The 13,768-nt window shown below is 53.7% G+C and overlaps 4 protein-coding genes across 4 annotated transcripts; 3 read left to right on the top strand and 1 right to left on the bottom strand.

The window, feature by feature from the left end:
- Nucleotides 1-109: 109 nt before the first annotated feature.
- On the bottom strand, nt 110-1,245 carry MYCGRDRAFT_96011 (uncharacterized protein; the record flags this gene model as incomplete). The annotated part of the gene is made up of 2 exons (XM_003849196.1): nt 110-863; nt 917-1,245. 2 exons carry the CDS (start codon nt 1,243-1,245, stop codon nt 110-112), a joined length of 1,083 nt encoding a protein of 360 aa, XP_003849244.1.
- Nucleotides 1,246-1,949: 704 nt separating this feature from the next.
- On the top strand, nt 1,950-2,344 carry MYCGRDRAFT_96012 (uncharacterized protein; the record flags this gene model as incomplete). The annotated part of the gene is made up of 2 exons (XM_003848698.1): nt 1,950-2,182; nt 2,233-2,344. The coding sequence occupies 2 exons, from the start codon at nt 1,950-1,952 to the stop codon at nt 2,342-2,344; spliced, it is 345 nt and encodes a 114-aa protein (XP_003848746.1).
- Nucleotides 2,345-4,716: 2,372 nt separating this feature from the next.
- Nucleotides 4,717-6,660, top strand: MYCGRDRAFT_62800 (uncharacterized protein; the record flags this gene model as incomplete). The annotated part of the gene is made up of 2 exons (XM_003848699.1): nt 4,717-5,907; nt 6,022-6,660. The coding sequence occupies 2 exons, from the start codon at nt 4,768-4,770 to the stop codon at nt 6,259-6,261; spliced, it is 1,380 nt and encodes a 459-aa protein (XP_003848747.1).
- Nucleotides 6,661-9,023: 2,363 nt separating this feature from the next.
- Nucleotides 9,024-10,249, top strand: MYCGRDRAFT_87659 (uncharacterized protein; the record flags this gene model as incomplete). The annotated part of the gene is made up of 2 exons (XM_003848700.1): nt 9,024-9,041; nt 9,143-10,249. The coding sequence occupies 2 exons, from the start codon at nt 9,024-9,026 to the stop codon at nt 10,247-10,249; spliced, it is 1,125 nt and encodes a 374-aa protein (XP_003848748.1).
- Between the last annotated feature and the right edge of the window lie 3,519 nt (nt 10,250-13,768).

Here is a 13,768-nt window from a genome sequence, read left to right on the forward strand (position 1 = left end):
AAACTTGGGCGCTTGCTTGCGGGAAAAGGGAATCCTGCACGAAAGCCGCCAATACGCCAGACTCAGTCATGCCTCTTTCTCATACCGCTGCTACCTCGTTGTAAGCCTCCTAGGCAATGGCAGCAAAACCGTCCAGCGTAGAATCGAACGTCTGCATCCGCTTTTCTTGCTCGGCTCTGGAGATTCTTTGGAATTCTTCGAGGTTCGCGATGCTTACTCCCAGAGAGAAAATAGTCTGCCGCAGCGAGGTGCCCGAGGATGCTAGTGACATTGGCGACCGCTCGACCTCTTCCTGCACGCCTTTGACTTTGCTGCGAACATCGTGCAAGGCGACAGACGTCTCGGCGACTGCTTTTCCGGCACGGAGGGTGTAGTCGTAGAATCTCGCGCACGTCTCCATTTTCTTGTCGAAATTCGGCAAGTTGCTCCGGTGCGACAGAAGGGCTTTCCAGTACGAGGCGTCGTCCAACTTCTCCCTCTTAAGAGAGTGCTCTTCCGGCTTGAGAGCGAATGCAATGCGATCGAGCAGATCCCTCAGTTCGACGAGGCTCTCCTTGGTAGCTTCGTGCTGTACGAGGACATGGTTTGTTTGCCGGACCAGCTGCGAAGTCGTGAGGGTAAAGACTTGGAGGAGTGCGTCTTCGGACGCATAATCAAGCCCGATCGCGCGTGCGATCGGTGGCAATGGCGACGGGAAGGACTTTTCGCGGGCCTCGTCCAGTTGGAGTTTGTCTCGAGCCCAGCTGTGTACAATAATGGTGTTGTCGATCAGGGCGTTGGTGAGTGACACACTGCGCTGGACACTGTCCGTAGCTCCGTCCGTCAGCTTGTTGAACGACTTGAGAAGAGGCCACAGGAGCTGCCTATGGAGCGTTAGCATTGTCGCCAAGTCATTGTGGACGAAGAGAGGACAAACTTGAATGGCAGGTCCTCGGCGCTAATCTCGAAGATCATGTCTTTGAAGTCCGAATGTCCAATGGCGAGCTGATATGGAAATGCAGCGATGTCCGAAGCCGCCTCCCGCATTGAGGCAAGCTCGACGTTTTGGGCGATGATGTTGGCGAAGATCGGGTTCGGAAAGACTTGAAATTGCTGGCTGGGTGCGCAGGAGATGAAGTGGTTGACGAGAGGGGCTTTGCACATAATTTCGATAGTTTGTGTGACCAGATGGATGGAAGTAGGGAAGATGGACAGGATCGCGAGAGCGCAGATCAAGAAGCTGAAGAAAATGCGGAGCGTGGCCATCGTAGCAGTGTTTTCAATGCAGGAGCGGTGTGCGATGTGGTGGTGATGGACGAGAAATCGAAACCAGTCGTGGAGGAGATGGCGATGCTTTCAAAAGAAATTCAGAGCGCCAAGCTCGTAAGGTGAACGGAATTGTTGAGGTAAAGTGCAGCGCTGCCTCAGCTGCATGTGCCATCCCGAGTGAAGGATGACGAAATCGACGGAGAGGGAGTGAATGGCAGCCCGACTGCCGGCAAAGTGCGCAATTGAATGCATGCGACGCGGCAGCATCGCTAATTACCTTGGGCGCGAACAGCGATCTCTCCGCAAAGGAGACTCGTCCGCCGACCAAGCGAGCTGGTTTCATTCTCCACTTTTGCCATCCTTTGCATGCTTGCGGATATGTCTCCGTTCGACAACTTTATCCTGAACCCTCGCAACGGAGCCTCTTCGCAGAGTCGATCAAGGCTACAACCGCAATGAGGAACTCAGTCCTCGGAGGCAGTCCAAACCAAAATCCCCTTTACACCTCTCCGCTCTTGATCGCTGCCATCGTAGGTGAATATACTGAACCATTAGCACATGCAAACCCAACAAGTGGAGCCCAAACTACATATACCTCTCAAGATGCGGCAGTCGAACTTGACCTTCTCTTCTTCTTCATCACTCCGACACCTACGGAGCCTCAGCGTAGCTCCACCAAACACGCCGCAGTCTCCGCCAATATGCCCATCAGCATCCAAACCATCTTCAAGGTGTGCAGCGGAGGCTTCGCCCGGGTCGAGGAAAAATCGCATAGCCAGATCGCAGCGCAAGCTCCCGCCGTCGCCGAGGTTGTTGTAGTGTCGGCAGTTATTGAGAAGAAGCCCGCAGCGTCGCAGGCGAGATTCCTCGAGTTGAACCGACAATTCGGCGAGGAACTCGAGGTGATCAAGGTGTTGCTGAAGGCACAGGAGGAGTAGGTTGCTTTCCGCGACTTCATTTGTGCTTGTGCTGACAGTACTGTAGGGAGTGGAGAGAGCAGGAGAATCTGCCGGACATGGGGGAGGAGATGGCGGGAATGGAGAAGGAGGAGAAGGAGAAGAAGAAGGAGGAGAGAGACGGGAAGGACGAGGAATGAGTGTTGTTCCAGACGTATCATCAACTCAAAATCGAAGTCGAAAGAGAAGAAGGCGAGAAGTAGATGGCAGTAGCCATAAAAGCATACATCCAGAAATGCGACCAGTTCCGGTCGAGCGAGCTGTACAAAGGGAGGGCTGATGCTAGGCGTGGTCGCATTTCCTGGCAGATTAATCACACAATAGCTCGCAGTTTTCCTCACCAATGCCTACCATGCTGTTGTGTCGTGGCTTGATGACGGCTTGCGACAGAGATATGAGCGCCCTCTCCTTTCTCGTTTTCATGTTCATCCTTCTCATCTATCGTGTTTTGTGCATTTGGCTCGTTGAGCGCTTGTGGTGGATGTATGTGGACCTCATCTTCCACACACTCCGCGGTCTCTTGCTCCTCCGCCCATTCTCTTCCAAGCAGACTTGTGTTCAATGCTCGTCGTCTGCTGTTGCGGGTCCATCGGCATCTTGAAGCGAATTCCAGTCGCGGATTTTGAGCTGCTCGATTCGATTGAAGACGCAGAGGTTCGCTCGAGTGACTGAGGTGCTCCTCGGATTTTGCCGATCTGTACCATCTTGTCGATTTCGAGATTGAGAACGATCCTCGGTGACCGCCGTAGTTGTTGTTGTGCGCGATAGCAAGTGGAGTCATGAAGTTGACAGGATGATGTGTTGCGGACGATAACCCGTCATTCCAAGGCGCTGGAGCTAATACGCCAATAACATACCTGGATCGCGGAACACGACGACACTTGGAACTCTTCCTCCCCCTCTCCGGTACATCCACGACCACTCTTCGCCACCAAAGACTGACGGACAAGAAACAGCACAGTCATCTCTCCATGATTCCCGCCAAGATCTGACCACGAATCCTCAATCCATCACCTCGGCGACGAAATCCAACAGGGAAGGTGTCGGCGTGTCGTGTCGCGGACTTGGCCGGAAAGCATCGCCTCCTCCAAAAGCCCAGGGCAAGCTTGACTCAGCTCAAGCTCAGCTATCGACCGGCAATGCATGTGTTATGCATGGAGACGAACGCCTCTTAAAACTTGGATCTCATGACTTTCGAGCTGTCTAGACAGGATGGGTGAAGGCTGGGTCGCCGCATGACAGGTACATTTCTACACCGTGTTTCTTGTTGGGACGTCTTACTCTGTTCCTCTGCTTCTTCTCTCGTTCTTCCGTGATACACGCTGCTTTTGTGCGACCGAGTACGCATTGCCTCTGCAATTGTTTGCGACCGAGGCGGATTGTTTGCGCAGCTTTGAATACTGATATCTGCTATCTGGACGAGATTGAAGCAACTGGAGAACTTGCAGAGAAATGAATGCTTGTGGACTGCGATAGCAGACCGGGACTACGTCTTCCATAGAGTCGCATCCACACCAAGACACCGGTTCGAGACTCTACTCACTTATTCCGATGCGACCTCAGACATTCCAAAGCCTGGCGTGGCTTGCGATCACAACCCTCATCACCTCCGTCTCAGCCCAGGACTACAACTTCGTCGGCGCTTTACAAATCGTCAACGGCGTTCCCAACGGAGCTGGAACCTGGCAAGGCAGCTCTGGCTCCGGTACCAATGCAGTGCAAGCACAATGTCCAGCAGATCACCCAGTGAGCTGTACAAACCTCAATCAGCCCAACTAGTAAGCTCTGCCGCATCACTACACTCCCACCCGTCTAACCAAGCCCTCCCCTCCAGCTGCTGTCCCTCCAATAACGTCTGCTCCTACGCCAATGGCATCGTCGCCTGCTGTCCACAAGGGCAGACCTGCACCGGCTACGCACAACCGAGTCAATGGCAGCCTCCTCCCGCGACGACATACTACCAGCCGCCCACACCGACAACCGTATACGCAGGAGTAGCAGGTGGATATATCGCTCCGGCAGCAAAGCCGACGACGGTCTACAATAATCCGCCGCAGTTTTGCAGAACAATATATGCGCATGGACCTGGATTGCCGACGACGCAGCCTGGGGACTGTGGGACGATATTGATTGTGGAAGGTGGGAGTGGAAGAGTTGGGATCGATTGGAGGACTATAATGATAGCGACGGGCATGCCGATGCTGGGTGCGATGGTCCTGGCGTGGAGGAGGTAGAAGGAGGACTGCTAGGAGAAGAAGATCGCGTTGGAGAAGAGCTGATCAGAAGTGTTCGCACAGAGACATGACCATACCTTGATAGATTGTAACGCATCATTGCTTTTGTGTCAGTGAACGAGCAGAGGCGTGTTGGTTTCGCGCGATTCATCTGATCGCGTGCAGCAAAATGACGTCGCAGATCGGAGCTGGCTCGCTTCCCACTCTTGTGTCAATAGTCCACGCCGACAACATTGCAATCTTCTCCTTTATCCATATCATTACCACGAGACGCCCTACTCTTTCTACCTTCCCTCATGGCGCTGCAATAACATCAGCAACCCTCAGACATGGAACCTCTTCTCTCCCGTCTAGCCATCCAGGCCGCGCCACGAATACCCCGGTCCAGCTTCACCCTCCGTCCGCACCGCCCAACCCTGTCACTCTCATCAAGAACACCCCGCCTGTTCTCCACGACCATCCCTCGTCTCCTCCCGAAAGAACGCAAAATCTACGACACCAAATCCGCACCCGACTCCTCCTTCTCCCGACCCGCCGCCGAGCTCTCCCACAATGTCACCCAAGACGAGAAAGACCACTTCTCCCGCGTGGAGTCCGAGAGCAAACAGATGCAAGCCCGATCGCCATGGACGCGCGAAGGGAGTGATGTCCCACCCGTCCATCGACCTCGCTCCGCCGGCGCCATGACGAAGGGCAAGCTTCTCACTACACCATCGCGCATGTTGAAGCTCGTACTGCCACTCACCACGAGAGATAAGAACGAGGACCGGAAAGATGTGGAACCGTTGGCTCTACTGGTACATCCTCAGCAACCTCTATCTTATTTGGAGAGGTTGATACAGAGTGAGCTACCATTCTTCTGGGATGAGAAGAAGGGGAGGGAGAGGCCGCCGGATGTGGTGTTCCGCGCGGAGGACTCCATGGAAGACGAGACTGGGAATGATGTGGAGGACGTTGTAGTCGTGGAAGAGGAGACCGTAGACGACAACGCCGACGAAACAATGGTAGACGGCAAGCGGGAGAAGACCGGCAAGATCAGCGGCGGCGGCGGCGACAAGAAAGAAGTCGTCAGAAAGAAAAGGGAAGACCAAGTCGAGAAAGACGAGCGGACAGCCAAAGATCCCGACCACGCCAACTTCGTCCGCTGGTCACCATCCACCGAAATCGGAGACTTCATCCGAGACGCCGCGCGAGGCAAAGAGTTCGCCGTCGAGGTTGAAGGAGCTCCCGAACCAATCTACGTCGGCGTCCCGTCCTTTTCCGACCGAACATACTACCTCCGCATGCGACTGAGGAAGATCTCCAAGCGGATATCGAATATGGCAGATGTCAAACAGGAGTGCGACGAGCTGGCTCATCGTGGAGCTAAGCAGGTCGCGCGACTGGGCTTTGGGGGTCTTCTTGGGTGGTGGGGAGCTGTTTACTATTGCACGTTCTTGACGGACTTGGGATGGGATGTGATGGAGCCGGTGACATATCTCGTGGGACTGTCGGGTTTGATAGGAGGCTACCTGTGGTTCTTGTACCACAATCGGGAAGTGAGCTATAAGAGCGCCATGAACTTGACGGTCTCGAGGAGGCAGAACACACTGTACAAAGCGAAAGGATTCGACTTGGCTTCATGGGAGATGCTGATCGAAGAGGGAAATCGGCTGCGGAGGGAGGTGAAGCTCGTTGCAGAGGAGTACGACGTCGAGTGGGACGAGATGAAGGACGAGGGCGAAGAAAAGGTCAGGAAAGCACTGCAGAGTGAGAGGAAGAAGGCGGCAGGCGGGAAAGATAAAGCGAAAGAGAAGGACGACGACGATGAGAAGGACGATTAGCATGAACTCCCGAGAGTCTGGCGGCATCAACTGGCATCATGGTGAGCATGTTGGGGATTTCCTGCATCGAGTGCGCATACCCTATCGGCGGTCAGCAGCATCAATATCTCTTGAACCTACCACATTTTCAGAGATGACTTCAAACTCGCAGGTCGGTTTATGCTCACCATTGTGCGCTTGTGGGCTGCGGAACGATTGTATTCTTGCAGCTTCTTCATACTCATCACAGCTTCGCAAGAGCACTCGACGGCAAGACGGCTTCATTGCATACATCTCGCCCTTGCAGCGCTCGTCCGGTCGACAAGCCGCAATGGGAACCGAATCGATACGACATCCAGATGATCGCTGACTTGGAGTCCAACTTGGTCGGAGACTCTGGCTGCTTTTGGAAGTTTGCCGAGCACTTGAAGAGTAGCAATGAAGTCGCAATTAACGATTCATTGTTCTGCTCACGATTCAGGCTCGGACACCATTTTTGTTCAATCCTGGTCGCGGAAGTATATGGCATCTCGGCGATCGCGGAATTCGGCAGTGCTACCACATCTGGTATACGACACGAGAGAAACATCACAACGGAGCCCATGGGAAGGGAGCCAAGGCATATAGCGTTGTGAGTAGCACAACAAGTAAGTGTGTTGTCGGCCTTGGCTACTCCAATGATGCACCTTGCAAGATATGCTGACCTCGGACACTGCTCCCACGATAACTGCTACACGATCGACGCGGCTTGCGTTTCCCCGGATCTTCCAATGCCGATCTGGCCACATGGCGCTGCTTCACTTGGTGTCACAACGTCTCGTCGTCACTTCTGCATTCCTGACGGCTGTACGACCACGTCCGCGATGACGCGGCTTGCTGGTGGACTATTGCTTGCACAGCAATTTTCCATGGTACGCATGCCACCATGATAATCCAACAACTGACGATTGGACGGTTGAACATGCTGTGCGATGGGAGAAGGCAGCAGGAACAGAGCTACTAAGCCGGAGCTTGGCCGAGCCAGGGCTGTGTACATGCTGACCGCATCAGGCAACCATGTTTCCAAGGCGCTCTTACTGCAACGGGTGACTTTACCGGTGTCGAATACATTAGGTGCACGCTGACAGGATTTTGTGCAGACTACTCGTCCGGCGGCATAAGCGGCACTTCGAGTCCCGACAGCATTCATATATCGTTGGCGGTTGCTGCTCATCAGCTCGAGTTACGTAGACTACTTCCCTTTTGCTAAATGATGTTTTTCCTCTCAACAACTCTTTGCACGCTGGCATTTGCTGCCTTGGTAGCTGCGCAGTCGAGCACCGACCTGGCTTGGATCCCATTTGATCGGGACCAATTCAGCAACAACACCGCTCTCGACAACGACGGGAATGTGCAGCTGTTCTGGAAAATTGGAGATGACTACTCGTCGTATGGAATCGCCTCTCGATCCAATGGCTACCTCGCGCTCGGTTTCAGCGAGACCGGAGCCATGACAGGCGCCGACATGGCCCTCGGATACAAAGCTGACAATGGCTCCTTCATGTTGGAAAACCGCCATGCACAGGGATTCGTCAGACCAGACGTCTCTCCGGACCAGACCGTCAACATGCGTTTCAAGGAAGGCGACCAATCCGATAACTTAACCCACTTCATCTTCGACAAGAAGAACATGGCGGACTGCCTCGAAACGCAAGTCGATGTGATGCGAGACTCCTGGCAGTGGTTCATCTATGCCCACTCCGACTCCAACACCTTTGCACAGCACAAAGACGGCCAAATGGGCAAGAAGTACGTCAAACTGGGCACAGGGAAAGATGTCTCTTTAAATGTTGTGTCCAACGTCAACAACGCAAAGAACTTCACCGTCCTACAGCCGGAGCTTACCATTCCAGCGAAGGAGACCTCTTACTGCTACACGCTCCACAAGATGCCAGCAGGGAAGAAGAACTTCCTCGTTGGAGAGCAACCGGGAGAAGCGGGCTCAATGCTGCATCACCTGGTGCTCTACGCATGCTACGATCTGCCGGATTCATACTTGGACATGCTCGGAAAGGAGGCCAACTGTGATGCTCGAGCGGTCAAAAATCCATGCAATGGCTTCGTCACTGAATGGGCTCCGGGCATGGCCGGGAGAACGTTCGAACCTGGATTTGGAAAGCCTTTCGGCGAGGACCTGTACCAGTACGCCATGCTGGAGGTACATTACAACAACCCGGACCTGATTGAGGGCGTCAAGGATACTACTGGATACAGTTTCTCTTGGACTGATCAACAGGTGGAGACCGAGATTGGCTCACTTACCACTGGCGCGCTTCAAGGCGATGGATGGTTCCTAGAGCCCGGTAAAGAATTAGTTACTATCTCCAGAGTCTGCACGCCGGACTGTACTCGCAACTGGCCAGAGGAAGGAATTACCGCTGTTGCCGTCTTCCACCACATGCACTTTCGTGGTGTCAATACCTGGGTCCAGATTATTCGAGACGGAAAGGAGATCATGCCGCTGTCAACTTTACGCCACTTTGAATACGGGTATCAGTTCTCCAAGACTTTGAATGAGATCAAACTGCTCCCCGGAGATCGTCTCATCACCACCTGTCAATACAACACCATGAATGACACTCAGCCCGTTCCCGGCGGCCCTTCCAGCGCAGACGAAATGTGCTTCGCCTGGATTGACTACTATCCTGCTAATAGTATCCTCGCCTGCACAGAGGTCGATCTAAGTTTGATTCCCTCGAGTCCAATCAATGGATCGGCGGGGTTCTGCCTGGATTATACCAAAGATGATCCAATCTTTTCCAGTGCATCGACTCTCACCGCAGACTACGAGCACTTGCCTCCGTCTGGCAACAACTGCAGCGCGACCGATGGTGGCACCGCAACCGGACCGGCCATCTTACAGACGTGTCCTGAGACGGATGTATGTTTCTCGTTGAACGTCCCTGCATCCTCGAAGACGAACCTTGAGAGACGAGCAGAGCCTGGCGACATTTTCTTCCAGCTGTCAGCCCCAACATCGTACTCCTGGGTGGCCCTCGGTCAAGGTACAACGATGAGCAATGCGAACATATTCGTCATGCATAGTTCTGCAGATGGCAAAAACGTGACTCTTTCTCCGCGGACTGCAACTGGACATGTCATGCCCACACACGACACTGCCGCCAGCATCTCCCTTCTCGAAGGATCTGGAATCTCCAACGGCAAGATGACAGCCAATGTACGATGTAGCAACTGCAAGAATACGATGGCCCTCAGCGGCGGAGACAGCGACTGGATTTATGCGCATCTCAAAGGACCATCGATTGCCTCCGATGATCTTGAAACACCCGTCTCTCAGCACGACGACCACGGAGCTTTCAAATGGGATCTGTCAAAGGCAACTGGAGGGTCGAGCCCCAACCCGTTCCTTGCGGCCGGCTCCTCCACCACAAGCTCATCATCCTCCTCATCACAGCCCAGCCTTCGCCTCGTTCAAGCCCACGGTGCCATGGCCTCGCTCGCCTTCGTCGGCATCTTCCCCATCGGCGCCATCCTTGTCCGTCTGGCCAATCTCTCCCATCTCGCCTGGGTCCACGGCGCCATCCAACTCTTAGGCTATGCCATCTTCATCGCCGCTGCTGGGATTGGCATCTCTCTCGCCAAACAGGGATCATACCTCTCGAAACCTCACGCTGGGATTGGACTGTTCCTGCTCGCTGTGCTCTTCTTCATGCCGATCGTGGGTGCCCTTCAGCACAGGTTGTACAAGAAAGTACACAAGCGCACGGTGTGGTCGTACGGCCATATCTTCACCGGTAGGGTGGCGGTCGTGCTTGGGATGATCAATGGTGGACTCGGACTGAAGTTGGCTGATGCACCGAGTCGTTATAAGATTGTCTATGGCGTCTTTGCGGGCTTGATGGGATTGTTTTATATTGGTGCCATGATCTTTGGCGAGAGGAAGTCGGCCAAAGAGAGGAAGCAAGCTGTTGCGCTGGAGAAGGAGAGCTCTGGTAGCAGCAGTGAGTGATTGGGCACGGAGAGACAGAGCATTGGTAGCGAGGCGAAGCGACAAATTTGGTCTGACTTTCCGCAGCTGAATGTAGGCGTAGTCCGACAACTCTCTTCGCCACGAGCTGCTTCATGGCGTCAAGATCGATATTCTTCCTCGCTCATCCCAATTGTTTCTTCTTTCGCATCCTCCCGAGATCACCGACCAACAATCGCTTCGCATCGCGATCGCCATGCTCACTCCTCATTCGCATATACCGTGTGACGAGTGTTGTCGTGAGAATCACGTGAGTGCGCCACTGGTTTCAGCGATGCTCCGACGTCGCACTTCGATCGCCCGCCAGCTGGCCTGTACTCTCGAGGGTCGACGGTACGCTGCTGGTCTCCGAGGATTCATAGTTCCCATAGTACTGACCAGTTCCCTAGAGTGGTCAGCTTCCGCTTCCTCCATAACCGCCGTTGCCACACTCGCCCTGATCTTCCTTACAACCGAGGAAGACATGAAGCTCCATCTCCTCACGATCCCCGGACTGATTGTCCTCGCGACTCCTGCGCGTGCGACCGGAGTGACCCACGGAGACTCTTGCACGAGGGATGAGCTCGGGCAAAAGAGATGCGAGAAAGATGGAGGCCACGTCGTGAGTATTGTCTGAACCAGTACTCGATCCCGGTCCATCTTCCTAACAACGACTCCACGACAGATGCTTTGCAGCAACAAGAACGCCTGTGTCAAGTATCCCGCTCAGTAAGAATGGACTCAGTCAACCAATTGTCCGCCACTGGGAAAACACTGCGAGCAGGGGGCGTGCAAGAAGTAGTGGGTAGAATGGAAGTTTCTGCATGAGTGGATGTACTTCGGGGAGCTATACGCACATGTCAACATTGTGCGTCTTTTGAGGGACGGCGTTGGAGGCAACGCATTTCAGCAATCAACACAAGTTTCGAGATTGTCAACTCCTTTGCCTGGTGGTCTTGATCCTTCAAAGCTCTTGCTATAGAAGGACTTCACACCACTTCGAACTGCTCTCATACCAGCCATCGAAAGCAAAGCCTGTACTCTTTGGGACCCAGGGAAACATACCTGTACGTACATCATTCGTCGATCTGATACGTCAACGTTCCACCGTACGATTGCGCCTGGCGCCTGGCCGTTGACCGGTTTTCCATGCATACCACCACACTTCGCAAGCAATGAGCTGCAAACGTTCTCCTTTTGGTCAGCACAGCATGGGACTCATCGCTTATGATCGTAGCCGTCGAAACCGACGGCGCAAGTTGCGTTCGCTGGTCGCTATTCGCTCGCCGCCTGCAGAAGTCGAAGGATCTGAGTCTGTCCCACATTTCGAGACTGGGAACAGTGTTTTCTTGATCCGCTGCAGCAGTCTCCTGACTCGGAGAGCCAAAGACTTCGTGTGGATAGCTGCTCGCAGGAGGTTTGTGCGTGGACGTCAACGAGCGAGATAAACTACGTGGCGAGTCATCAGCAGCATTTACAATCTGAGAACGGATCAAGGACTGCCATCGTATCGAACCGCATTCAAAACGTGATGTCGGGTGCATCGGCATCTTGTGTTCAACGAGGTGCTGTGGCCCGTGGGCGAAGGCCCCCAGACATACCCCTCCTACGTTGATCGCACTACCAGAAGAAAGGCGCTAGGGTGATAGGCGTCCTGTGCCCGGAAGGATCAAAGAGTTCGAGGACGTACAAGTTGGGCTATGTTGATGGTCATTGCGGCTACCGGCGTCGAACCATGAGGCAATGTTAATCTCACAAAGGAAACTCCTTTGCATCTGCGCAATTTATCTTTCATGGTGCACACAATCCATCCTGGGATTCGCATGCTATACTCACCGGTCGGATGAACGACCGCATATATGTTACCCACATCGAGGACGAGAGAATCTTCCCCGATTCCTCACCTCAACCCATCTCACCTTCACGACTCCACCACAACAAGCCATGAAACTTCAAATCTTCACCCTCGCAGCGCTAGTCGCCCTCATGGCACCAGCCCAAGCCGTCAAAGTCCAGCCCAACAGCCACTGCGACAAGAATACCGTGGGCGATAGGGCTTGCGAGAAAGATGGACCTCATGTTGTACGTCCTTCGCCGACGAAGATCTTCGCCTAGCCTTTCTCCTGACAATCGCGATTCAATTGATGATCTGCCAGCAAGCTGGTGATACCAAGAAGTGGACAAAGGGGCCAAATTGCTTGAAGACGAACGAAACGTGCGTTCGCGGAGACTGCAAGTAGAGGTCTTGGGCGTGAAGCGACGAACTCAAGGCTCAAGGGGATCAGTTGGCCGAAGGAGCAAGCAATACATTCCACGCCTTGGGCATGAGTGTGCTCTGTTGCTACGATTTTGAAGTTTGGACACCAACACCACAGTCGCTATCTAGATCCTAGCACGTAACGAAATGACGATTGAGTCTTACGACTCGCATCTGACAATCTTTCCTCCCACCTGTGGTTGTGCTCGACAGCTTTCATGCTTGCAGTTCGCTCGCTCACGTCTGTGTTTGGCGAACTTCTTCCTCGTATGACCATTCCAAACGGCTTCAGTCATCGACTGTCGACCTCCAGCCAGCGATTGTCTTCCTGATCGCCGTCTCTTCGCTCCGCAAATCCTTCACCAGTCAGCCCCTGAAACCACAAAGCTTCCCCCCGAGCATCGCCGCATGAAACCATGTCTTTTCCCGCCGCTGCGGTAAGACCTCACAATTCCGTAGACACTCAGCGTAGCCAGCAAAGTGATCCTACGAAAACGCCTTTGTAGCACTAAGTCTTACGATGTTTTGGCCGTGGCTCAATGGGCTGCTGTGACTTTTGGCATATATAGCTCCCTCAACCCCACTCACTGTCGATGGTCTCCAACCCTTTCCAAGTCCAACATCCACTACCGACCATGAAGCTCCACCTCTTCGCCCTCGGAACAATGCTCAGCTTCCTGGCTATCCCCATCGAAGCAGTGAAGCCAGACAGCTCCTGCAGCCCAGCCAACGGCGACGATCGAGCGTGCGAGACGGATGGCGGCCATGTTGTAGGTACATCCCATTCTTGATGAAACCTGACATGATGTGGATGATCGTATCGTGACATCTCGGTCCTTGACACCTCGCTAACGAGTCGTGACGAAGATGATTTGCAAGACCGTTCCCGTCAGTAGGGGGCCAAACTTTCCGAAGTGGCATTACGGCAACAACTGTCCGCCGCTGGGCAAGCATTGTGTCAATGGCTATTGCGTGAAGAACTAGTGTCCGAACACCGATCGGTACAGCTCATGATCCATAAAGGGACAAGACACTGGAAGAGAGAGACGAAGGTGGCATACATTCGTTTGAGAAGTGATCAATTGCTGGAGTATCCAACGTCAATTCTCTGCCTTCTTTGTCTGTCTCATCCGCTCTTAGCCAGCCAACCAGCTTTGACTCGATGGGGAATACTGTTGCTGGCGGAAGATATGGGTCGGTGGTGGCGAGATTGTCCATCGCTGTAGTGGTCATGTTATGCGTCCTCAAGATCGCTCGTTCTCAAA

This window comes from Zymoseptoria tritici, chromosome 10 (genome assembly GCF_000219625.1).
Source record: "Zymoseptoria tritici IPO323 chromosome 10, whole genome shotgun sequence".
Lineage (NCBI taxonomy): Eukaryota > Fungi > Ascomycota > Dothideomycetes > Mycosphaerellales > Mycosphaerellaceae > Zymoseptoria > Zymoseptoria tritici.